The 19,355-nt window shown below is 39.6% G+C and overlaps 2 protein-coding genes across 3 annotated transcripts in view; one reads left to right on the top strand and one right to left on the bottom strand.

Moving 5' to 3' along the window:
• LOC140171369 (receptor expression-enhancing protein 5-like) overlaps positions 1 to 492 on the bottom strand; it is a 59,783-nt gene extending 59,291 nt beyond the window's left edge. Inside the window, exon 1 of one of the 2 annotated variants that reach the window (XM_072194608.1) lies at positions 267 to 492. In XM_072194608.1, coding sequence (XP_072050709.1) covers positions 267 to 381 — 115 coding nt within the window. In that variant the 5' untranslated portion in view covers positions 382 to 492. The remainder of the gene's footprint in view (positions 1 to 266) is intronic. The other variant, XM_072194609.1, reaches the window with a different exon arrangement.
• A 7,627-nt stretch (positions 493 to 8,119) lies between these two features.
• Positions 8,120 to 19,355, top strand: part of LOC140171368 (probable ATP-dependent RNA helicase DDX49) — a 35,223-nt gene continuing 23,987 nt past the window's right edge. The window contains exon 1 of the mRNA XM_072194607.1: positions 8,120 to 8,273. Coding sequence (XP_072050708.1) covers positions 8,135 to 8,273 — 139 coding nt within the window. The 5' untranslated portion in view covers positions 8,120 to 8,134. The remainder of the gene's footprint in view (positions 8,274 to 19,355) is intronic.

The raw sequence follows: 19,355 nt of genomic DNA, 5'->3' as shown, positions 1-19,355 counted from the left end.
AACTTCAAATAGGTATAACTCCCCCATACTTTGAGCTATAGAGCTGTTTTTGGTACCATTTTCTAAGTTTTTTAATGCTCTTTACAGTGATACCAAATTTGTAGATGTTCCTAGAATAAACCTAAAAAGTGTTGTCCTCGCTATAATACTGTACAGTCACGTTCGTTCATGCACCATGTACGTACACAGTGCGTGCACAGGCTGTTTTAAGAGTTTTTAGCAGAAATTTAGCACGGAGCGAAAATGAGCTCAACAACATAACAAACCTGCAACAAAGTATGTCCTTTTGATGCCTGTCTTCGTCTCAACTGTGGCTAAAACATCTGTAAATGCATTCTTCTCATACAATGCTTTGTCCAATTTAGCTCTCCACGTATCCATTTTGTGTTAAATTATGTTATTTTCGGCTAGAATAGCGTTCAAAAATGATCTCCCTACGTGATTCACACCCTAAGAAATGACCTTGGTCGACGATAATTAATGATTTCACAATTTGCATATGTTGCAAGAGGTCAAGTTATGATAATCTTTGATTGATATATTTTAAGTTTGACGAAATTATAAAGACACAAATTATTAATTTTTATTTTCGGTTTTTGACAAGATACAGTAATTTTTGGTAAAACAAAAGCTTATTTGGAGCGAAAATCCAGATTTTTCAACAAAATATGCTGACCTAGCCTTCAAGGGTGGCGCTGTTCAAACAAAGTTTGACTCATAACGTAATCGCTCAAATAAGCGACTGTTATTTGACCAATGAAATTGATTGTAAACCCATAATGCCTGCAATACATTCTAGCTAATTGGATCGATACGATTATCGCTTGTATATATTGGAGTGACTATAAAGCGATCATACCATGTGCCGAGTCGGGAACACACCACCTCAATGCCTTCGGCAAAATATTTCCCTAAAATATCGCAAAGTAGTTTGATTGACAGATTTCACCTCTGACCTCGATCACAAACATGGCTGCGCCCAGTGGGACATTCACACACACACAAAATGCAATACACACGATAGTTGTGAAAAGCAATCGCATTATTTGCCTCGTTTACCGACGTGCTTTGACAAGTTTACAATAGGTTTTCAATTCATCTTGTATCAGAGAAGCAAATATAAGATGGACTAAGGACAAATATTGCCACGGACATCGAATCCCGCATCGAATAGACGGCGAAAACATGACGAGATATCGAGATTTGTTCCATTGACTACCATGTACTGCACTGCCCGTATGTTTTCATATGCATCAATTGATCATACCTTTGTCTGTGTGTACAGCTAGCTGAGCATGCTGTATGTTGGATTGTGTTGCTTGTTGTGTACACGACTCTGCAAGGTGGGTTTCTTTTATATAACCAATACTATAATATTTACAGTAATTTCTTGGCCAAACTGGAACACTATAAACGCTAGTGGCTCCGCGATAAACACACACGAATATAGCGTGATACAGAAGAAAGCATACACGCGCCTTACATTGCGTACGCGCTTAGTACGCTACAAGGCCGCAACGCACATGTTCCCGTTTGGCCAAGAAAATACTGTAAATATTATAGTCTAAGTCTACCGTTCACAAACACTTGTAAGGAGGAAAGATGAAAAAAGGGCGGCCCTGAAAATTTGTGACACACACTAAGGAGGAGCAGAAAAACATAAAAAAAATGACCAGGTGATGACCACAAATTTTCTTGGAAAAATTGAGTTTATATGCTTTTCTATGGGGTTGACCCATAATTTTCATGTCAAAAGGGAGGTCCCTGAAATTTTCGAGGTCTGTAAAGTCCCCCCTTACAAGTGTTTGTGAACGGTCCTTTACATTTAATTATTTTGTTTAAAAAGGTGATGATTTAACTCAAAAAAATAAGGGGTCTTGCCACCATGTCTGTATATCAAAAATTAGCTAAGTTTATGGGCAAATGACTGTTTTCAAATTCTGCATATTTCTGCAACCATCATTGACATAGGGGCTGTGCAATAATTATGAACCGGGGATTTCCAAAGCGGCTCGCTAAAAATCACTTGCCCCCCTTCTTGCCCCGCTTAAAATTTGCTTCCCCCCCTCTCGGCCTGCCAAAATTCTTTGCCCCCTTGCGTATGCTAAATTTTGGGATCCCAATTTACAAACCTCAAATGGTCTATATAGGCCTATATATGTTCTTGGCGCTTAGCGTGAAGGAACATTTATTCGTATTTTAAGCGTTTCCGTCCTGTTTTCCATAAGCCTTTTATTTAAAAGGCGCCCCATGAACGTGTGCCAAAAATCGTTTGCCCCTCCCTCTTGGCTTGCCAAAAATTGCTTGCCTTAATAAATCGTGGCAATGTGATTTTCAAATTTTAAAAGCGAGTGCATCCGAGTTAAAAGAATGAAACTAAAAGCATCGCTGGATGCTGTCCATGGTAAAAGGCAGTCTATAATCCTGATACATGGATAATAATTTGTAATTTATCATTGGCTAATATTATTTTACATTTTATTTTATTCTCATTTCCAGGTGCAGTAGAACAACTGAGAATAATGGCGCAATTCTTGAAAGACCGAAAAGATAATGATTTGGAAGTGAACAGCTGGCATCTGTAAACTATCTGTTGCATGCATTTAAAACTCTCCCAACAAGCTGCTGGACCGATAAAGTCAACAATTTAATTTTTGAAGAAAAATCTTATCTGGAGGTTTAACATTTTAAAAGAAATTAAATACTTGCATAGCAATACATGTTGTGCATAAACTAACTACATGCACGATGCAGTAGTAATTTAGTAAAGATGAACTCCAATTATAAAAACAATAAGGACCTCAAAGAGTGACACTGACAAGTGATGCCTACAAGTACAATGCAGAGTTCCTTGTAGACTGTAAATTAGAGCACAGAATGATTGGAAATGTTCAATGTGCAGGCATTTTTATTTGGTTCGCCTCAAGTTCGGTAGGCCTAATGACATCAATGTCTTTTTCGCGGTTGTGCCATTACAAACCAACTAAGGCTCTCACCAATTCTGAGTTCCGCCTGTACTTGGCCTACCGGGTCAAAGTACCTGAAAAATGGCAATTTTTTTTTACAAAATTTGAAAAAATAAGTTGGCAGTTAACCTGGCCTTAAATTACTCAGGTGTTATTCGAGGTTGGAAACCAGAGAAATACTGCTATATAAAAAAAAATTAAAAATTGGATGAAGTTGTACATTTTAATTACTTTTGCTTCTATTGAACAGCTAGCAATGCATACTAATTCAATGTGTCCCTGCCTGTTCAATAGAAGCAAAAGTTTGGTTTTTTTCGCAAATTAAATCAGGTACCGGTACCCAAGTACATAATTAGCTGTTAGTTGAGAGCCCTAAAACCAACATTGTACATGTGCGCTCTACGCAATTAACTTTACGAGTGCGATTCAATACTCCACCCGGCCCAAAAATTTTGCACCAACGTCACTACCGAACTTGAGTCAAACTAGGGTTCGGTGGGTGTGTGTGTGTGGGGGGGGTGGCAGTGATGGGTTAGGTGTACCTTCATTCCAATAATTAAAAATCTGGATACTGCAAATATGATGAGTATCCACTTCAAGGGTTTAAGTCCAGAAGGCCCCAATTGCAATAGCTGCCATGTAGACATCTCAGTAATTTTTGCATTATGTAGTGTACATATATCTAAAATATGACACCTGGCAGCTATTGCAGATAGGGCCTTCTGGTCCTAAATCTTCGACTTGTAAATGCTTTATTATTGGCAGACAAACTATTTCTTTCATGAAGACTAGCATTGGCAGGTGTCAGTCAATACTAGTCTTTTGTGAAAGTACCATATTAAGTTGGGCTTGAATTGCAGTGAGGCCACCAGGGCCATTGCCTGCCCTACATGTATTTCAGTTTTGGCCTTGGTGCCCCATATCTTTGTCATTTTCAAGGCATTCTTCATCACTTGTTGGCCTTGGTGCCCTTGCTAGTCTTTTGGGAAATTGGGAAGGCTTGTGTGCAGGCCTCAAATTTCAATGTGCTTTTTTTTGGGGGGGGGGGTCACCCATTTTCAAGCCCCTCCCCAAAAAAAAAAACATTGAAATCGAGGCCTGCACTAGCTTCCCAAAAGACTAGTGACTGCTAATAGACAAACAAATGATCTTTTTGTACTTGCAATTCATTACTAAAGTTATTTTTACACTATATAAAAAAAAACACAACAAGAAAGCATGGAGAATACTGCCAGTATGTAGTTTTGATCACTGTTTATTTTGAGATTTGTAAGAAATTTAAAAAAATAAAAAGCACTATTTTTTTAATTAAAAAAGTATGAAGTTCTGTGTTTGCTTGTGTTTGGCATCAATAAACAATCAAGCCAAAATAGTTCATCACACCTACTAAATAGAGAATAAATGATGGGAATTTTTTTACTAGCCTCTACTATTGTGTGATGGAAGAAGATATCCAGTATCGTTCCTACAAATTCCTCAATCAGTCTACTAGTGATTGTAATCAGAGACAAGTCCAAAATTGGATTAAAACATTTAAATGAAATTTAACTGAATTCTAATCTATTCTTAAACACTTGAGAATGTTCCTGCAATCTTATTGGTTCTTACCCGTGTGATACGACATGATATCACACGGGTCAGCTTCCGATAATGCATCGACGCGATAGGCGTACTCGCTATTTGAACCAATTGGCGGCGCATAGCAACAATGGGACTGATCGATTTTAAGCCCTAGGTATAATTCCTTGCAAAATGTAGGATTTAATTTGATTAAAATTTGTAATTCTTTTGATATTTTTATTTGAATTGAAGTGTTTAAGAATGAGAATAAAGGTATTGTTTTTTAGCAGCTGTCATGCATCTATCATCTCATATAACACGAGGCGAGTTAAAGGCGACATCATTATTTTTGTTTTACTTAAAAAAATGATGTCGCCCGTTATATAAGACGATAGATGCACTCCAGCGATTAAAAACAATACCTTTATTCTCTAATTAAAACATTCAATCTAGAATTCAATCTAATTCGATTTTTAAAATCGCTTTGATTTTTTAAAATCCAATTCGATTCAATCTAATTTGATTTTAATTTAAGGGGTTAAAAATCAATCTAAGCAATTTTTAATCCCTTAAATTAAAATTGAATTAAATTATATTCTAATCTGTCTAGATTGAATATTTCTAATACTAGATCTGAATAATTTTTACACATTCCATTACACCTAATTTATGAGTCCCGACTTTTAATACTAGTATTGTTCTTCAATTAGCAACATAGTGAAGTGCGTTTCTGAACTCCGTTATTTCAGTCCTTTGTTTTGTCTGCCTCTGCTGCAAAAAGCGACATGGAATGGCTCACAGGGCATTGGTCAATGGTGACTGGCAGTTGGTTGTTACTTGTACAGTAGCTCTCATCTTTTGGCAGGTCTGAACCGGGGTCTGTAAAGGAAAATAGGATTTTAGAAAATTTGTTAGGGTAGAGCTGGGACAGTGGCACAATACCTCCAGCATGTTACAGCAGCCGTTTGAAATCCTTTCCCCACTCACACTTCCCCAAATGAACACATTCTTCAATAAAAAATCAGCATTTCCCCAGCCCCCTTTGGTGGTGGTGGCAGATTTACCCCCAGCTACATGTAACTGTTCTCTTGATTGCGGAAGTCTAGTTTCGTCACTGGAGAATGTTACCCTGAACCCCCCTGTGGTGCGGTGTCATTGAGCACTGAGTGATTTCATTTATGGGGCAAATTATTAACCCCCCCCAGTCGGTCGCACACCACAGGGTTCATTTGGGTGTCATATTTGGGAACGTTCACAAACACTTGTAACAGGGGGGGCCTAATGCCCAAAGAAAAATTGCCAGGGGGGGGGGGGGGGCTTTAAAAATTTCACCTTAATTTTTCTTGTAGAACATTATTACACTATTTTCTATAGGGTTGACATTCATTAATCATGGCCAAAAAGGGGGCCCTGAAATTAATATTAGGTCTGAAAGTGGGGCCCTGAAAAATATTGCCGACCCCCGAATTTTTGGCACACATTCTTGGGGCGCCTTTTAAATAAAAGCGCTCTAAAAGGCTTAGGAAAACCGTGACGGAACGCTTAAATATGCCAATTTTCCTGCTCGCTGCACTCGCAACATGTAGGCATATAGACCATTTTAAGGTTTGCAAATTGGGATCCCAAAAGATTGGCATGTGCAAAAGGAGGGGGGGTAAATATTTTTTGGCGGGCCAAGAGGTGGGGCAAGTGATTTTGGCATGCCGTGGGGGAGCAAGCAATTTTTGGCAAGCCGTTTGGAATTCCCCCCCCCCCCGCAGGGAGCTCATAATTATTGCACAACCCCTAAATGCAGTTTAAAAAATATTTAACAAGCAAAAAATTACACGTACAGTAGAAGTATAAATACATACTTCATCAAAGAGGTAAACAAATCAAGTGTTTTGTATTTTGATGGTGGTTAGGGGCTGGCATTTTCTTGGAAGGGGGGTCCCAAAAATACAGGGGGTCATAGAATTTTCAGACTAAAAATAGGGGGTTATAATTTTGTTAACACCCAAAACCGGGGGGGTTATAGAATTATTAAGGGCTGCTGACTCAAAATTTTAGCGCTACGCGCGCATTCTTTGACTTCACAATCTAAATGTGCGTACAATCTATGCAAAATGTTTGCGTGCAACGCTCGCCTTGTTTACACTTACAATAAACATTTTAACACGCTCAATGCACTTTCTTCACTATAAAGTTTTGTGTGCGCGCTCGCCTAGTTCCGCAATAAATAATTTGTCTTGAATCTGTGTAGATGGAAGGGGGGGGGGGTCATAAAATTTTTCAACCAAATTTAGGGGGTCGTAAAAATATTTTGCCCGCGATAGGGGGTCATAAATTTCTCCGGTCACCGACATATTTGGGACCCCCCATTTCGAAGAAAATGCCAGCCCTAGGCCCCTTATGTGTGGGAATTCTCTTAACTAAAATCTAAATTAAGGGTGGTGCAATAATTATGTGTACCCGGGGGGGGGGGGTGAATTCTCAAAATGGTCTGCCAAAAATCACTTCCCCCCTATGGCCGTGCCAAAAATCTTTGCCCCCCCTTCGACGTGCCAAAAACCTTTGCCCCCCCTTTTGATGTGCAAAAAAATCTTTGCCCCACCCCCCAAGATTTTGGGGAACCGAATTTAAAACCTTAAATTGCCTTATCATATAGTGCGAGCAGGAAATTTTGCATATTTGAGCGTATTCCTAACGCGTTTTCCTATGCGGGCGTAATATAGAAAGCGGTGCCCAAATATCTGTGTCAAAATTGCTTGCCCCCCCCTTTCGACCTGCCAAAATCACTTGACCCCCCTTTTGACCTGCCAAAAATGCTTGCCCCCCCAGGCACACACATAATTATTGCACCACCCTAACAGGTTTGGACGTTTTTTTTTTTGTAATGAAGACATTTGATATAAATAAAAAAAACACTCGTTGGGAGACACTCAGTGATAAAGTGCATTTTAGGGTATGAACTCGTGAAAATACTATCTCGACATTGCCGAATTCCACAGTCTTGCACTACTGGCGAAGGGAACAGAATCCGAAACCGCGGACAAATACCTCGTAATTGTTACACTCGTAAGGCCAAAATTTCCATTCTTAACTATTTAAATGGAAAAGAGAGTGTATACCACACATGGACGAGTCGATTTACGAGAAAAATTTACAAAATATTGTTGTATAATGCCGAGACTAAAGTTTAGCCTAGCCGAAAGCTTGAGATTCCCATTGAGTTTAATACGAACCTGTCAATTCAATTGACCATTATACCAAAAACATGCCCACATTTCAACTCGATTTTCTACCAAACTGGTAGTAGATCTCCTACAATTTTTTCTTTTACATAAATGAAAGTGTTATTTACCTAATATATCCATTTCAGTCGAGATCTACGACTGGAATTCCTGTAATTCGTTGCCAAATATTGGTAATTTCCTCATTTTGCACCACACAAACCAATGGAAAACGTTACTTCCGGGTCGCCGAGAAGGAAGGAAAAAGTAGGCAGGGCTTGTGAGAAAAACTTCTAGAATCGTTTGAGCCTGGTTTGAGCCGGGACGGTAGAAACACCGAGTGCATTAAAAGTAACGAACCCAATGTGGTGGTGTGAGTCGGGAAATAAACAAGCAATGGCTGATATGGATGAGGACGTAAAGTCCTCTTTTGCTTCATTGGGCTTGCAGGAATGGTTGATAACCCAGTGTAAATCTGTAGGAATCAATCGTCCATCAGCTATACAACATAATTGTATCCCACCAATATTAAAAGGTTTGTATTTATTGAAATAAAAATGCGTTGAAAGTTGCAGTCAAAAAAAACCTCTTGTTTTGGTTCCGAATTCGGCAACGCTACATCCGACCTTCACCTTGGTCATGTTGTCACTGGTTGTTGGTTATTCATTATCGTTTTTCATAAAATTAATTGCTCATTAAATGTTGTATATTATTATTGAAACTATATTTATATTTACTTTTTCATTGTAACACATTGAATAATATATTGTTGCCAGGCCTAGGGACGCAGGGGTATAAACCTTGTCAATCAATGGTTATTCTATTGTCCACCAAAGTTAAGCTTATGACATCACCAAAAAAGTCCAATACGTTTATATCTATGAATGATAAATCCAATCGATAGGCAATTATCCCCATAGGACCACTGAGAGAAATTGACCAAGTTTAAGGGCTGGGGTATGAACGTTTGGACAGTATTTATTTTGGGACATTAGAGCACATAAGACATATCGAATTGCATTCTGAATATGAAGAATGTCATTCTGATATCAAATAATTTTGAATTTTTGAAATTCGCAATTGAATACACATTTTATGGCAAATTATTAAAAATCGAAATTCTGAAAATACAATTTAAAAAAATTCAAGTGGAAAAGCTTTTTTCTTTTTAGTAAGATTTTTCTTTCTTACATGCAACAGCTTTTTTTATTTGCAGGTTAGAAATTTGATAAGGCACTTGAAACTTGATTCTGAGTTTAGCGTCACTATATAATAGCCTAATAAATATGTCATCAAAATGCATGCATGGACCTATTTTATCAAATTTCTAACCTGCAAGTGCAAGAAAAAAGCTGTTGTATGCAACTTGCAAGAAAAATTCTTACCCAGAAGAAAAAAAGCTTGTGCTCTTAAATGTATTTTTTTTGTATTTTCAGAATTTTAGAATTGTTTTTTAAGGGGGTACTACACCCCTGTGGTAAATATATATATATTTATGTATATGCACGAATGGAAATACCCATCCGATCGTCTACCCAGGGTAAGGTTACCCAGGGTTAGGTTACCCTGGGTAGACAATGTGATAGGGACATTGATATAGAGTTACGATGTATGTACATTTGTATACACCCTAGAGCTGTTCTTATAAATTTAATTCCCGTTAAATAAGGACATTTGTACAGTGTGCGCAGGCCTACATCTTCATTCAAGTTTGCACATTAATAAATAACAAACATGTCAACTACATGTAGAACATCATTTGGCCTCTACGTAATATCGGTTTGTGGCACTCATGTGCTATAACGGAGTGATGGGACTGGAGTCTGGGTGTTAGTGCCATTTCCTCAAGTGTTTCATAATTATTGGATTGATTAGATTAATTGATATTTTTAGGAATCCGATGGCATTGAGTCAGCCTTCCCACTGCAATTTGTGATGTCGCCCTCAGTGGTGGTGAGCATACATGTTTTGGAGTGACATGGAGTGATATTTTGTGTGCAATGGGGTTATGGATTCCCTCGGAAGCCTAAAGTTTTTGTACATCATCATATCGTTAAATCAAGTTTAAAGTAAATGCGTTTGAGTTACTTTTATATAAAGGAGCAAGAACATAGATCCAAGCTTCATCTGAGAATGTTATTGGTGTCTGTGGTGAGTGTATTACTCATAATTAAGGCTCAAACCAGGAAGGTAATTCATCGATATCAGTGACGAGTGGTGATCGTAACAAGCTTGGTAGCCAGGAATTGACAGCCATGGTATGGGACATTGTAGGTTTATCCCCAACATTTTAGTACAAAAAACTGTTATAGGATGCTCGAAGATATTCAACAAGAAGCTATAAGCTATAAGGCAACTGAGTATCAGATTAGATTTAACTTTGAAGCACACCAAGTGAAATTAGAACAATTTTAGAACTTCGTGTCATTTTGTCACGTATGTGTCACGCAGCCTACAGCTGCCCACGTTGTGATTGAGGTCACAGGTCATGTAGTACGCAAGCCAGACGGTGACAGACTCGATTTGCTGTGGTAACATCATCTGAATTTACAGAATAAAGGACTCGTCAACAAAAGCAAGAGTCAAAATGGCAACAAATAGGAGCTCAAAAGGCTCAAAGAGCACATTTTCCAGATCAATAAAAAGCAGAGCAATAAGTATGGAAAGTGCGATTATTGCCGCAGCTACCAGGAAAGCAGAAATGGAAGCTAGAGAAGAAGCATTACAAAAAAGGTTAGCACTTGAGATGGAAGAATACAAGCTGCATGAGAAAATTCAAAGAAATGAAGAGGGTATAAGACTCAAGATGAAAGAATTAGAACAGCAACGTCAGGTATTGGAGTTGCGTACAGAAATAAACGTTGAAAACGCCAAATTATTTTGCGTTGGAGAAATATGAAACTGAGGACAAAGCGTAGTAGTTGTCTAGAAGAATCACTGGATGAGGGTAAGAAATCCAAGGACTTGGTACAAGAATGGTTGGATTGCAACCGCAGTGAAAACAATACAGCACCTAGCCCTACGCTCACGAAGAAAGAGGTAAAAGTTGAAATACACCAACCACCCCAGCCAGGTCAACAACTTGAAAATCCAGTACGGTCAGCACCACCCAACACTAGGCAAACTGACTGTTCAATAACAGACAATGGAAATCGTCATGATAATTTAACGACAAGACCATTGCAAGCAAGGCCCTTTACTGGCAATCAGTATAGTAAAAGCAAACAACATATAAATCCAGCACCAAGCAGGCGGATCTGACAATAAGAGGTCAACAACAAGAAATTCCAGCACCACCGATTGCTACTTCAACACCATTGCAATTGAGGCCTATTTCTGGCAAGCAAGATTTGACAATAGACAGTCAAGTTGACAACAATGTGGTTACCAAGATGCTGCTAGAACAACATGTGAGATCTAGCCTTCCAAAACGAACATTGCAACCGTTTACAAACGACCCCTGCAGTTCACTTCCTTCATAAGGAACTTTGAGTACACTATTGAAAACAGAGGAACTAACAGTCAAGATTGTTTACTATTTCTGGAGCAGTTTACCAGAGGAGAAGCCAACAGTTTGGTAAAAAGTTGCTTGCAGATGAAAGATGATACGGATATCAAGAGGCTAAGAAGCTGCTTCAGAAGAGATTTGGTAATGTACATCGCATTGCGGAAGCATATCTCTCCAAAATGAGGCGTGGCCTAATATCACCAATGAAGACTCATCAGGCTTACAAGAGATGTCCTTGTTTTTGATGGAATGTAAAAATACCATGGAGTCTCTTGGCTATACTAGTGAGCTACACAGCACTGCGAATATTAGACTGCTTGTTGGCAAACTTCCTTACAAGATGAAGGACAGATGGCGTCAAAGAGTAGACTATATTGAAGAAGATGTGGGTCGTCCGGTTAGGTTTGAGGATTTTTCCCTCTTTGTTGAGAAACAAGCAAGAATCCAGAACAATGCTGCATTTGGGAAAATAAGTGACAAAGAAGGTAATAATAACAATAAAGGTGCAAATAGCAGGCCTAAAGTGAAGAGGAACTTTGCTACAAGTACAGATGAAAGTTTTGCTGCAAATACTGCTGCAGACCAGAAGGCAGATAAAAAATCCTGCAACTACTGTGAGAAAGAGAACCATAATTTGGACAACTGCTTCAAATTAATGAAGTTACCAGCGAACAAAAGCTGAAGTATCTGAAAGAGCAAGGTATGTGCTTTGGCTGCCTTAAAAAGGCAAAGCACATCAGTAAAGCGTGCACGAATAAATTATCATGCAACAAGTGTAATAAAAATCACCCCACAGTGCTTCACCAAGAAAGGCTAGACACAGCATCCAAGAAGCAAGACACAGCACCCAAGGATAAAGAAGAAAAGGTGACAAATGCTGGTGTATGTCATTGTCATCATACAGGCGCCGGAGATAATTCATCGCCGTGCATCATTCCTGTAAAAATCAGATCAAGTTCTACAGGAATCACTGTGGAAACTTATGCATACTTAGACTCGGGTAGCGATGCTACGTTTTGTACTAAGAATTTAAGCCAGCAACTCAATCTTAAAGGAAGGTCTACTACATTAGATATTCAGACCATGACTGGAAGCAGCAGGGTCAATAGTAGAATCCTACAGGGACTAGAAATTTATGACATGGACACGAAAAACAGTGTGATGCTGCCAAAGGTATACACCAAGGAGGAAATTCCTGCAAGTATGGATCATGTTGTCACTCAGGAGCAGATTTCAAGCTGGCCATATTTAGAGAAAGTGTGTCTAACCAGATTGGAAGATGAAGCAAGTGCACACATAGGTCTGCTCATCGGGAATAATGTGCCACAAGGCTTCGAACCCTGGGAAGTGATACATAGCAGCAATGATGGTCCATATGCCTGCAGAACTTTGCTTGGCTGGACGGTGTATGGGATGAACAATAAATCATCGTCACCGCTTACCATAACAAGAACAAGAGTGGAAGAAACGCTCGACCACCAGCTGGTGAAGTTATTCAACCATGATTTCACAGAGCGCATCACTGAAGACCTACCAGAGAAGAGTTTGAATGACCAACAGTTTCTAGCTGATGTAAACAACACAACTAGACTCATTGAAGGTCACTACCAGATAGGATTACCCCTCAAAGATCACAACAAGAAATTTCCCAACAATAGACAGCAAGCAGAAGTGAGAGCAGCGCATCTGAAGAAGAGGTTTTCCAAGAACCCTGAGTTTCATGCGGATTACAAGTCTGTAGTAAATGACATGGTAAACAAGGGATACGCCCAGAAGGTGCCTGAAGAAGAAGAAATAGGTGAATCTGGCAGAACGTGGTACATTCCACATCATGGGGTGTACCACCCCAGAAAGAACAAATTGCGTGTTGTTTATGATTGTGCAGTCAACTATATGGGACATTCACTCAACAAGGAGTTGTTACAAGGCCCCGATCTTACTAGTTCATTAGTAGGAGTGATGCTGCGATTTAGACAAGAATGCATTGCGGTGACAGCAGACATTGAAAGTATGTTTCACCAGGTTCAGGTACCGGAAAGTGATCGCAACTTACTGCGTTTCCTTTGGTGGCCGGAAGGAGAAGTAGATAAACCCTTGCAGACTTATCGCATGAGGGTCCATTTATTTGGAGCCACCTCGTCGCCATCTTGTGCGAACTATGCTCTCAGAAGAACAGCAGAAGAAGCTGGAGTCAAGTACGACAAAGTAGTTACAAGTTCTATGCTACATAATTTCTATGTAGATGACATGCTCAGATCAGTTAAATCTGAAGAGAAAGCTGTTGATCTTGTGAGTGATCTAAAGAAGGCTTGTAAAGGCGGCGGGTTCAACTTGACTAAGTGGACAAGCAACAGCCGCACAGTGCTTCAGTCTATACCTGAGGAAGATAGATCCAAGGACATGGCACTCGTAGATTTGGACACTGAAAATCTACCCACAGAAAGAGTGCTAGGAATGTTGTGGTCCCCTGAAGCTGACAAATTTGGATATCAAATAACAGTGAAAGACCGCCCACCTACTCGAAGAGGAATACTATCAGTGGTCAGTTCTGTATGCGACCGCTGGGATTCATCAGTCCTGCAATCTTACCAGCAAAGCAACTGATGCAAGAATTATGCAAGCTCAAGATTGGATGGGATGAAGAAATTCCTGGAGCACACCTCAGAATGTGGCAACAGTGGATAGCAGAGTTACCAAAGTTGGAACATCTAACAGTTGACAGATGTTATAAGCCACCACATTTTGGCAAGGTGAAGTCAACACAATTGCATAACCTCGCGGATGCCAGCTTGAAGGGCTATGGTACTGTGAGTTATTTGAGGTCTGAGAATGAAGATGGCGATATTCACTGTGCTTTAGTTATTGCCAAAGCAAGAGTTGCACCGGTGAAACAAGTAACAGTACCCAGGCTAGAACTCAATGCTTCAACAGTTGCAGTGAGAGTGAACACTATGATCCAGCATGAACTTGATATTCCAATCAACAAGACAGTCTTCTGGACTGACAGTATGACAGTTTTGAGATACATCAACAATGAGGCTGCACGCTTCAAGACATTTGTAGCCAATAGACTTGGAGTGATCCATGATGGCTCACATGCATCACAGTGGAGGTATGTCCCGACTAAAGACAACCCTGCTGATGATAGTTCAAGAGGACTCTCAATTGACCAACTCCTCACAACTGATCGTTGGTTGAAAGGTCCTAAGTTTCTCTGGAGTGGAGAAGAAGAATGGCCAGCATGTCAAGATATTGGCCAGGGTGTTCAGGAATATGATATGGAAGTGAAGAAGGTGAATGTGATGATGGTACAAGATGGCAAAGAGACAAAGAGTCAGAAGGAAGAGACTGTTGTGAACGTGAAGGATGATGATGAAGTGAAAGGTAAGAAGGTGAAGGATAGAGTTGAAGATGAAATGAATGGAGTGGAAATGCTGATGAAACACTTTTCATCATGGCACCGCCTGAAGAAAGCAATCGCTTGGATCCTGAAGGTGAAGAAACAACTCATTCAGAGGAGCAGAGAAAGAAAGAAAGCTCATTTGAGCACAAAGGACTCTAATGCCAGCCAACCATCAGACAAAGATCAGGAGCAGAAAACTCAAAAGGTGGTATCCAGCCACTCACAGTGTCTGACATGCAAAGGCGCTGAAAAGGCAGCTATTGGAATTGCACAGAGAAAAGCATTTCCACAAGAGATAGCGATATTGGAAAGCAAGACTAGTAGTCCTGGTAGCAGAAGAGGTAAAGACGGTGTGAAGTTGAAGAAGATAAGTTCAATATCCAAGTTGAACCCTTTTGTGAAAGATGGCTTACTAAGAGTCGGTGGTCGTCTTGCCAGAGCTGCTCTGCCAGAAGAGGTGAAATTCCCTGTGATTTGGCCAAAGGTGAGCTGTATAACTGATCTGGTAATGCGTGAGATCCATGAAGTTACAGGACATGGAGGGCGTAATCATATGCTGTCACGCCTACAAAGGAGGTTCTGGATAGTGGCGCAAATTCAACTGCCAGAAGGATAATTGGAAGTTGTGTTACTTGCAGGAAACAGAGAGCAAAGGTCGCTGAGCAACAAATGGCAGATCTTCCAAGATCCAGAGTGAACCCAGAAGAAGCACCATTTACTAGAGTTGGTGTTGACTATTTCGGACCAGTAGAAGTAAAGAGAGGACGAAGTGTAGTCAAGAGATACGGCATGGTCTTCACCTGCCTAGCTGTTAGAGCTATCCACATTGAAAAGGCTGACACACTTGAAACAGATTCTTGTATCTGTGCAATACGCCGCTTTATTGCAAGGAGAGGCCAAGTCAAGGAAGTATGGTCAGACAACGGCACAAATTTAGTAGGTGCTAAAAGGGAGCTACAAGAACAAATACGCAAGTGGAATCAAGCACAGATTCACAGTGAGCTTCTACAAGATCATGTAGATTGGAGATTTAATCCACCAGCTGGGTCTCACTTTGGAGGTGTTTGGGAGAGGATGATCAGGACCATCAGAAAGGTGATGATGTCTGTGTCCAAGGAGCAGATGTTGACCGATGAAGCTCTGCAAACACTCTTTTGTGAAGCTGAAGCAGTAGTAAACAGCAGACCCATTACTAAAGTCTCAAGTGATGCGGAGATCTTGAAGCACTTACCCCAATCACCTGCTTTTGCTTAAAGGCAAACCGACACTTCCACCAACTTTGACAGAAAAAACAGATCAGTAGGCCAAAAAAAGATGGCGACAAGTACAATACATGTCTGATTTGTTTTGGAAGCGTTGGACATCAGAATACCTTGTACAGCAGCAAGAGCGCCAGAAGTGGCTCTTTCAAAGAGCAATCTTAAGGTTGGTGACATCGTACTAGTAGTAGATGGATCCAAACCTAGGAATATGTGGCCAATGGGAAAAGTGACAGCAACCAGACCAGACAAGAATGGATTTGTTAGACAGGTGGAAATTAAGACAAGATCTACAACATTAGTCAGACCAGTGGCTAAATTGTGCCTGTTACTTGAAGCAGAGTACCCAGAAACAAAGACGCTGCAAACAGCAAATGAAAGCAAATAAGTGTCACAGCATGTTTGAGATGAAGTTGAGATGATGAACTGAAAGAAAGTCTATGTGACAATTTTATCGTTACAATCTCAACTGTGACAAAACTCATGCACAAATGAAGTGAACACTATATGACAATTACCAATAATGTGAGTGGAGCCAAATGTTAAATTGTGAAGTTTCTGCTCTAGCAGTGTGATTTAAGGCGAGCTGAGGCGCCTGGTAACCTCCTGGACGGGATGTCCTTTGGGAAGCAAATGTCCCATAAACACTTGCAGTACTTCACACTTGGCAAAAGGCCGACTCACAGGAAGGAGAAATGAAATTCTCAAATTCTGAAGTTATCATCCAGCAGTTTGGATTCCAGTTAACCAGCAGTCATCGAGGTTCAACAGGCATCAATCACTCGTGTGCAGAAGCCCTAAGAGAAATCCAGAGATTTCAACTGTAGCTCAACAGATAGCATGTGTGATCGACATCGAGGGTAGCAGTGACCAGCATGGCTAGATTGTGTCAGGAACTGAAATTTTCAGCGTTGGTAGTTACAACTGGATTCGAACCAAGATTTTCAACACAAGGACATAGCTGATTTATATTTGCAGACGTGACTGCATGAAACTAAACGTGTAAAAAGGGTTCAGCTATTATTATTTTAAGTGAAATGAAAAGGGCCCATTTTTGTTGGCAAAATGTGCAAAGTTGGAAATTAAATGCAATAATTTATCATCATGGTTGTGCACAGGTGATAATTCAAAGTTACCATGGTTGTGCACAGGTAATTTTGTTAGCATTGAATGCTTCATTGTGAAAAGGTGTCACTATGGTTGTGCACAGGTGATACACTAAGCATTTTACATGTATACGCTCCAAAATAGTTTCAAAATATATTATCATGGTTGTGCCCAGATAATGTGCTGATCAGGATGTGACCAACATGGAAGCGCTGCAATCTATTAGTACCTGCATCACCAAGAAGGAACATCAAGTGCCACATTAACCACGTGACCTGCCTTAGGGTTTTCAATTTTACAATTTGGAGTGAGCAACCACTTTCACATGGAATCCAAAATTAATGTTTTGCAGTTTTGGGCCATTTATTGGATAAATTCCAACACAATTTGCACATGCCAACTTTCCAAGTGGATAAATGACCTGGTTACTAGTATTTGAGACTATAAGGCTGCTATGGCTGTACCCAGGCAGTTCTATGTGTAAATTTGTTTTTAATTTAAAGTATACTTTGCAGTATTGATCAGGAGCTAAATTGATAAACAACATTAGTGTGTGCTATATTTCTTCACAAGTTCACATTTAAAGGAATTTTAGTTCAAGCTGTAAAAGTCAAGTTTGTTTCATTCAAACAGTCATATTGTGCTTTTATAAGCCTTTTCAGTCATCAAAGTTGTTTTGAAATTCAAAAATTGAGATGTTGCTCAGTATTTCAGAAACACACTTGTAGTCTCACACACAAAAGAAAGGTCAGTGAGATTTATCACTTAGTTTTGTTTTTATTTCACAGACAGATCTGAGATAATTACATGTACGTTAAGTTACACGTTCAGTCATGATCAATATACTTTACATGTATTTGAAGCCAAATAAGCCAATTGGTACAAAGCTTGTGGATAATTTTCCAAACTTGATTGATTCAATATTATTGTTCAGGCTAATTTTGTAGTAATTAACATATTTTTGTCAAATTTCAAGTTGATTCATGGACACTTCCAGGTGAAATGTCAGATTTGCTTTATTTTTTAAAGTTTTCAAAAGTAGAGTTGTTATCTAAAAATTGAGTTCATTATTGAGTTTCATGTGATAGATAGTAAATGCCTGAGTAAATGGCACTTTAGGTTTATTGTTAGGTAATTGTATGCAGACAGCATAAATTAAGGCGCCGGAATGTTAGTGCCATTTCCTCAAGTGTTTCATAATTATTGGATTGATTAGATTAATTGATATTTTTAGGAATCCGATGGCATTGAGTCAGCCTTCCCACTGCAATTTGTGATGTCGCCCTCAGTGGTGGTGAGCATACATGTTTTGGAGTGACATTGAGTGATATTTTTGTGTGCAATGGGGTTGCGGATTCCATCGGAAGCCTAAAGTTTTTTGTACATCATCATATCGTTAAATCAAGTTTAAAGTCGTCGTTTGAGTTACTTTTATATATTTAAAAGGAGCAAGAACATAGATCCAAGCTTCATCTGAGAATGTTATTGGTGTCTGTGGTGAGTGTATTACTCATAATTAAGGCTCAAACCAGGAAGGTAATTCATCGATATCAGTGACGAGTGGTGATCGTAACAAGCTTCGGTAGCCAGGAATTCGACAGCCATGGTATGGGACATCGTAGGTTTATCCCCAACACTGGGTATTAAAAGAACATACAATATCATTATTGATGCATGCAGCCGTTGCAGCGTGACACGCCCGTTGGATGTAATGCCACACCGGGGTCAAAGCATTAATGTTTGGTGGTGTTTGTGTAGGAAACCCCCGACCAGCATGACCAGTTCATGAGTATGACATTAGCAGCGTTCCCAGTGTTTACACAGCACGGAACGTCCGTAGCGTGTAAATGGCCTTGGTACATGTTACGGTAGTCCAAGTTAGTATTTACAATTTAATATGGCCAGTTTTATTAATCCATAACCATGAGAACACGTGTAAGTTCAGAATATGAAGAGTAAGAAGAGATGGGGTTTGTCCGGTGTTTGGAATGTTAGAAAGATAAAGAAACTAAAAATATAAAGGAAGAATAAAGTAAATAATACAAGTACTGGGTAATAGAAACTTAATGTATAATGTTCATAGACATTACACGTTGGCAAGAAGTCATACGTCATATACCCTGTCTGTGTTAGCATGGTTAGTAACAGCACACGGATACATATCCAGATTTTTACAAAGTAATAATAGAGTCTACCCAGGGTAACCTTACCCTGGGTAGACGATCGGATGGGTATTTCCATTCGTGCATATGTATATATATGTATATTATTGGGGCAAGGAATCCAATTACTACACTGAAATTTCAGTGAACCAAGACAAGCGGTTCAGTAAATATGATA

This window comes from Amphiura filiformis, chromosome 15 (genome assembly GCF_039555335.1).
Source record: "Amphiura filiformis chromosome 15, Afil_fr2py, whole genome shotgun sequence".
In the NCBI taxonomy this organism is placed as follows: Eukaryota; Metazoa; Echinodermata; class Ophiuroidea; order Amphilepidida; family Amphiuridae; genus Amphiura; species Amphiura filiformis.
The sequence above is the reverse complement of the archived record's forward strand: the minus strand, read 5'-3'. Positions and strand labels throughout refer to the sequence as shown.